The sequence below is a fragment of the Echiichthys vipera genome (genome assembly GCF_963691815.1).
Source record: "Echiichthys vipera genome assembly, chromosome: 12".
Classification (NCBI taxonomy): domain Eukaryota; kingdom Metazoa; phylum Chordata; class Actinopteri; order Perciformes; family Trachinidae; genus Echiichthys; species Echiichthys vipera.
The window spans coordinates 3,449,033-3,456,532 of record NC_139837.1 but is presented as its reverse complement, the minus strand read 5'-3'; the positions used below and the strand labels follow the sequence as shown (position 1 = coordinate 3,456,532).

The following is a 7,500-nucleotide window of genomic DNA, read 5'->3' as shown; positions in this document are numbered from 1 at the left end:
CCTACAGTCAGACCTCTTTCTCCTACAGTCAGACCTTTGTGGTGCAAAATACAACAACGTCTCAGGGAAACAAGTGTGTAGGAACAAGACAGTTCAAATACCTGCACCAATATATATATATTTTATTCTTTAGATACTTGCTCATATAAAAATATACTAAGTTATTTTAATTTGTTTCAACTAGAGATGTTCCAATATCATTTTATCCCTCCCCATACCAATTCTGATACCGAGTACAGATATTGATACCAGTGTCCATCCATCCATCCATCTTCAACCGCTTGTCCCTGTCGGGGTCGCGGGGGGCTGGAGCCGATCCCAGCTGACATATGGGCGTGAAGCGGGGTCCACCCTGGACAGGACGCCAGTCTATCACAGGACACATAGAGACGAACAGAGACAGACAACCATTCACACCTACGGGTGATTTAGAGTCATCAATGAACCGAACACCTGCACGTCTTTGGACTGTGGGAGGAAACCGGAGAACCCGGAGAAAACCCACGCAGACACAGGGACAACATGCAAACTCCACTCTCGAACCAGGAACCATCTTGCTGTGAGGCGACAGTGCTAACCACCACGCCCCCGTGCCGCCCCTGTTACCAGTGTGTTTAGAAAAATAAAAGTAAAGAAAATGATCTTACTGCACCTTCACGACTGTGATATGATTATTGTGGTAAGGCCTGGCTCGGGTTAAACCCTTTGTTAAACATGAATGAATACATCAAATGGAAGCCATTCATTTTTAAACAGAGCAGTTTAAAAAATAGTGCAACAACAACAGGACTAAATACATATCGGAATAATTATTAAAAGTTAGAGCTCACGGAGCTAGCCAGTAAATAGATTCCTACTTTTTTTAAATGACATGGTATCAGATTCAGTACTCGCCGATACGGAGGCCAGCATTTCGGCGATACTGGTAATGGAACAACTCTAGTTTCATCTTCCTTATAAAGTGCAAATGAATCTATCAGGGATCAACTCATATGGAGTTTTTATGGCCGATGCCGATACGGACGCCCGATTTTCTTTAGCCGATATTTGGAGCCGATACTACTTTTGCTCCCTTAGTTTACATCAAACAAATGTTAAGAGTTTCAATTTTTAAAAAAAAGGAACATTTAAAAAACGTAAAAAAGGCGTCTCCAGCAACACGGAGCTGCCTGTGGACGCCTGTCTGTGAATAATGCTGCCGGTGAACGCAGCAGCCCGTTACACGTAAAAAACGCGAATATAGGCCGATTTGTCGGTTTATCACTAGTGTTTAGACTTCTCTTTATTGGTCCCTTTGGGATGACTCCTGCAAAGAAATTGGGAAAAACTAAAAATCTATAAAAGTGTTTGGGAAATCATTGTTTCAGTTTCCTTCACTGACGGACGCATGAATGTTTCACAGCGATGATGCAGCCTCCCGACCGGCCGCTCTCTGCTGCTGGGTGGAGGGAGCTGAAGGAGTCTCTGGGAAATCAGCAACGCTTTGAAATCCGGATGATGCGCGCGCTGTTCACCTCCAGGGCAGAGCTGGATATCGCCAAGTGAGAGGAGGACCACTGTGTGTGTGTGTGTGTGTGATTTTGAAAGCATTTGGTCGAGGTCCAATTGTCCTCACAGTAAATATGAACTACTACATTATGTTGATTTGTTGTTTTTGTCCAAGTTGTTACAAAAGAAAACCAGTGCTACCTTTATATTACAGCATTTGGGTTGAATCTCAAGCATGCTAGCATCATTTAAATGCATTGCAAATAGAAGAGCATATAAGCAAGAAGGGTGTGCATATGTAACAAACATGTACTGCAGGTCCCTGCTGACTTTCGTGGCCATGGAAACGGGAACGCTGTCTTATGAGCTGTTGCTGCAGTACCTGATGATATGTGTGAGCGGGGGCCACGACACCGAGGTGTTTGAAGTCTATGACATCATGCAGGGAAGTTTCCCTTCTCTGGAAACGGGAGCCTCCAGCCTCTTCATCAAGTCCTTCTGCCGGACGGCGAGGTGGAGGGAGGCGCTCAGCATCCTGCACAGCGTTAAGAAGGTGAACTGTGTTTGGATTGTTGTTTATAAAGTCACTAAACTCATATTGGAGCTAGAGAACATAACACTAATACTCTAGTACCACCTTGTTTTTACTCTTATCCGAACAGGTTTTTACCCCATCGAGACGCAACTACAGTGACATCATCACAGCAGCGATGCTAAATGGTGACGCGACCACTGCCTGGGCTCTTTATGATGAATTCATGGGAAAGGGACTGATCCCGTACCAGGAGATGTGGGACGCTCTGTTTAAGGAAGTGAGGGAGACTAAGGAGGAAGAAGAGAAGGAAGCAAAGGTCATGTCTCGGGCTGAGCACCAGGAGAGGCTGCTGGGGATTCTGATCTACATGAGGAACAACCAGATCTACCCCGAACAAAGCCTCGCCAGCACCATCAAGACCTGGTTTGAGAGGTACAAGCCACCGATAAAGACACTGAGGGTTAGATGGAAACCTGCATCTGTTCCCCGAACTGTGGCTTTTTAATATGATCTAATTTTACAAGTATAAAAACACAGCAGATCAACTGATGACAAGATATTATTCCTCCCTTTCATACTGATAAAAAAAAACCCACAACAAACCAGTGTTCACACCCGGTGTTCTTTCCTCTTGGTGTGAACTTAACATGATATCATCTATTATGATCCACGTCGACCCGTAACTGCTCACTCTCATTTCTCTGTCTATTCTCTATTTTTTAAAATTGAATTTACCTTTTATTTAGCCAGAAAAAGACTCATTGAGTTTAAAAATACTCTTTTACAAGAGTGTCCTGGCCACGACAGGCAGCGCCATAGTCAGACATACACACAAACACAAGGTGGACGCAAACCGTAAAACATGCATTTTAAGGTCAGTTCAAATAATTCAATACGAGCCTCAGGCAAAACCTCTACAGACAGATGTTTCCACCTCCACGTCGTTCAATTTCCCCTTTAAAAGTGTTCAATGAGACCAACTCTCTATAACATGTTCCCGGCTGAGGGAGCAGCAAACCTAAATGCTTTCTAATCCCAGTTCAGTTCTGACTTTTTGGAACAGTCCGCAAAAACAAATCCAGAGACCATAGATTGTAAGTCCCTACATTGTTTTGGTTGATGTAGGACAAAAGGTAAGAAGGTAAATACCTAAGATAGTCTTGTAGACGAGAATACGCATGTGTTTCAGGCTGCGTGTTGATAAGGACGACCCCCCTGTTGGTACAGTGAACAGTGATGACCCTCGGAGCTCCATGATACACAGCGTCAAGAGCACGTGGGCTTTGAGACGAGGCTTGCATATGTACGTCGTCACCAGAGTCCAGTACAGACATAAAAGTGTCAGCACCAGTCTGTGTTTTGATTTCAAAGAAAGGCAGGATTTGATCCTAACATCAAAACCCAGTTTCAGTCTTTCTCCCAGCTGCTGGATATGATTTGCGAAATGGATATACCTCGCCTCACAGCGAGAAGGTCCCTGGTTCAAATGCCGGCTGGGGCCTTTCTGTGTGGAGTTTGCATGTTGTCCCCGTGTCTGCGTGGGTTTTCTCTGGGTTCTCCGGTTTCCTCCCACAGTCCAAAGACGTGCAGGTGTTCGGTTCATTGATGACTCTAAATCACCCGTAGGTGTGAATGGTTGTCTGTCTCTGTTCGTCTCTATGTGTCCTGTGATAGACTGGCGTCCTGTCCAGGGTGGACCCCGCCTCACGCCCGATGTCAGCTGGGATCGGCTCCAGCCCCCCACGACCCCGATAGGGACAAGCGGTTGAAGATGAATGATGAATGATATACCTCGATTTATGTAATTGGAAACACTCAATCTTCAGACCTTGAGAAGAGAAGATTGAGGGCAGATTTTGTGGTTTTGATTTTGTGTTATCGAACAGCATGACTTTAGTTTTGTCAGCATTTAATCTTATCTCTGTCCTGTGTCCGCCCCCCCCCCCCCTGTCTCCAGTCTCACAGGGCAGACATGGACAGGAACGTGGACCCGCGCCACTCCAAAGTAATGACACCACCTCACACCTCAACAGGAATCTTCATAGCAGCTTATTTTTCTTCATCCGAATTTGTGCATGGCCAGAATAGTGTGTTCTGCGTGTGTTATTAATTAATAAGATGTGTGTGTGTGTGTGTTTAGGGGTGTGTGTAAGTGTTGTGGGTCTGAGTTGGAGTCCATCCAGCTGACCGCGGAGGAGTACCAACAGCTGAAAGACAGAGTGATGACTGACGTCATTCAGGGACAAGATGTTTTCAACAAGACGACACCACAGGTACACGCACACACGAACATCAGATGTGAGGTGAAGCCTTTTAATTACATCTCTACCAGGACCTGAAGCCATTGTGCGCAGGCTTATTTAAAAAACTAATAATTTTAGTTTATGAAATGTAAATTGGTATCAACAGATTATTTATATTTGATGGGATTAAATTGTACTTAATTGATCTGGTTCCTCGTTTGTCCATTAAATATGATCAACATTCATATGAACCTGTAAATGAATACAGGAGAAGATTAATAATAGATTACACTCAGTGTTAAAAATGTAAACCGGCAATTTGAGAACTTTAAAGCTATCTTCAGTTTTTGACAGCTATGTTTATCTAATCAGAAATACTTCATCCAAAAAACCCGTATTTGTTCTGACAAAATGTTTAAAAAAAAATCTGATACGAATTTTGGCGACACGGTGGTGTGGTGGTTAGCACTGTCGCCTGGTTCGAATCCCAGATGGGGTCCTTCTGTGTGGAGTTTGCATGTTGTCCCCGTGTCTGCGTGGGTTTTCTCCGGGTTCTCCGGTTTCCTCCCACAGTCCAAAGACGTGCAGGTGTTCGGTTCATTGATGACTCTAAATCACCCGTAGGTGTGAATGGTTGTCTGTCTCTGTTCGTCTCTATGTGTCCTGTGATAGACTGGCGTCCTGTCCAGGGTGGACCCCGCCTCACGCCTGATGTCAGCTGGGATCGGCTCCAGCCCCCCCGCGACCCCGATAGGGACAAGAGGTTGAAGATGAATAAATGAATGAATGAATGAATGATATGAATTTTGAGGCTTATCTGTCAGCAGCATGGTGCATTAGCTTTCTGTCCCCTTCTCTCCATCCTCTGCTAGATGGCGTCATTGGTACAAATGCTGCGTACACACACAGCACTAGGTTGTTGAGGCCAGTTGAAACAACTCCGTAGACTCCAGCGAACACTTTCACTTTCTAGATGAATGAGAGTAAAACAGCTCCTGAACAGATCTCCTTTTGATGCACTTAAAGAAGTTGTTTTAAAGGTGGCGTCAGGCGCAGTGAGGCTGCTGTGGTTCAAAGACTCATGTCTCTGGACTGGTCTGACTTATGATGACTGATGTTTAGTAATTAGTCCCCGACACAGAGGGCAATGCCGCCTAGTCGTCTCTGCCATCCTCAAAGTTTGAGGTTTTTCCTGCCTCACAGGTGTTTGGCGTAAATAAAGCATTCAGATCAATGCTGAGTGCAGCAAACTGGCTGTTGTTTACACTGTTTGTGCTCGGACACATAACAAAGTTACTATAACTACTAACGTTTTAGACTTATAGATAAACAATAGTGTGTTAGCATCTACCTCTAATACATCTTAATAATGTACCTCAGCTACATTATTACACTGTATTAGCATCTTATAAAGCTTATTAATGTAATTAGCAACAATAATGTACCTTAGCTACGTTATTAAGCTGTATTAGCATCTGATACAGCTTATTAATGTAATTAGCAACAATAATGTACCTTAGCCACGTTATTAAGCTGTATTAGCATCTTATAAAGCTTATTCATGTAATTAGCAACAATAATGTACCTTAGCTACGTTATTAAGCTGTATTAGCATCTTATAAAGCTTATTCATGTAATTAGCAACAATAATGTACCTTAGCCACGTTATTAAGCTGTATTAGCATCTTATACAGCTTATTTATGTAATTAGCTACAATAATGTACCTTAGCCACGTTATTAAGCTGCATTAGCATCTTATAAAGCTTATTCATGTAATTAGCTACAATAATGTACCTTAGCTACGTTATTAAGCTGTATTAGCATCTTATACAGCTTATTCATGTAATTAGCAACAATAATGTACCTTAGCCACGTTATTAAGCTGTATTAGCATCTTATAAAGCTTATTCATGTAATTAGCAACAATAATGTACCTTAGCCACGTTATTAAGCTGTATTAGCATCTTATAAAGCTTATTCATGTAATTAGCAACAATAATGTACCTTAGCCATGTTATTAAGCTGTATTAGCATCTTATAAAGCTTATTCATGTAATTAGCCACAATAATGTACCTCAGCTACATTATTACACTGTATTAGCATCTTATACAGCTTATTCATGTAATTAGCAACAATAATGTACCTTAGCCACGTTATTAAGCTGTATTAGCATCTGATACAGCTTATTCATGTAATTAGCAACAATAATGTACCTTAGCTGCGTTATTAAGCTGTATTAGCATCTTATAAAGCTTATTCATGTAATTAGCAACAATAATGTACCGTAGCCACGTTATTAAGCTGTATTAGCATCTTATACAGCTTATTAATGTAATTAGCTACAATAATGTACCTTAGCCACGTTATTAAGCTGTATTAGCATCTTATACAGCTTATTCATGTAATTAGCAACAATAATGTACCTTAGCCATGTTATTAAGCTGTATTAGCATCTTATAAAGCTTATTCATGTAATTAGCAACAATAATGTACCTTAGCTACGTTATTAAGCTGTGTTAGCATCTTATACAGCTTATTCATGTAATTAGCAACAATAATGTACCTTAGCTACGTTATTAAGCTGTATTAGCATCTTATACAGCTTATTCATGTAATTAGCAACAATAATGTACCTAAGCTACGTTATTAAGCTGTATTAGCATCTTATACAGCTTATTCATTTAATTAGCAACAATAATGTACCTTAGCTACGTTATTAAGCTGTATTAGCATCTTATAAAGCTTATTCATGTAATTAGCAACAATAATGTACCTTAGCTACGTTATTAAGCTGTATTAGCATCTTATACAGCTTATTCATGTAATTAGCAACAATAATGTACCTTAGCTACGTTATTAAGCTGTATTAGCATCTTATAAAGCTTATTCATGTAATTAGCAACAATAATGTACCTTAGCCATGTTATTAAGCTGTATTAGCATCTTATACAGCCTATTCATGTAATTAGCAACAATAATGTACCTTAGCCACGTTATTAAGCTGTATTAGCATCTTATACAGCTTATTCATGTAGTTAGCAACAATAATGTACCTTAGCTACGTTATTAAGCTGTATTAGCATCTTATAAAGCTTATTCATGTAATTAGCAACAATAATGTACCTTAGCTACGATATCAAAACGTTTTAGCATTTAATACAGCTTATTAACGTAATTAACTTCAATAATGTACTTTAGCTACATTATTAAGCTGTATTAGCATCTTATACAG

At 40.9% G+C, this 7,500-nt stretch overlaps 1 protein-coding gene across 1 annotated transcript in view; it reads left to right on the top strand.

Annotated features, from left to right (window-relative positions):
- The window catches only part of prorp (protein only RNase P catalytic subunit), a 17,506-nt gene that overhangs the window by 964 nt on the left and 9,042 nt on the right, over positions 1-7,500 (top strand). Inside the window, exons 2-6 of the mRNA XM_083924085.1 lie at positions 1,403-1,541; positions 1,807-2,041; positions 2,151-2,455; positions 3,981-4,028; positions 4,164-4,296. Coding sequence (XP_083780211.1) covers positions 1,403-1,541; positions 1,807-2,041; positions 2,151-2,455; positions 3,981-4,028; positions 4,164-4,296 — 860 coding nt within the window. The remainder of the gene's footprint in view (positions 1-1,402; positions 1,542-1,806; positions 2,042-2,150; positions 2,456-3,980; positions 4,029-4,163; positions 4,297-7,500) is intronic.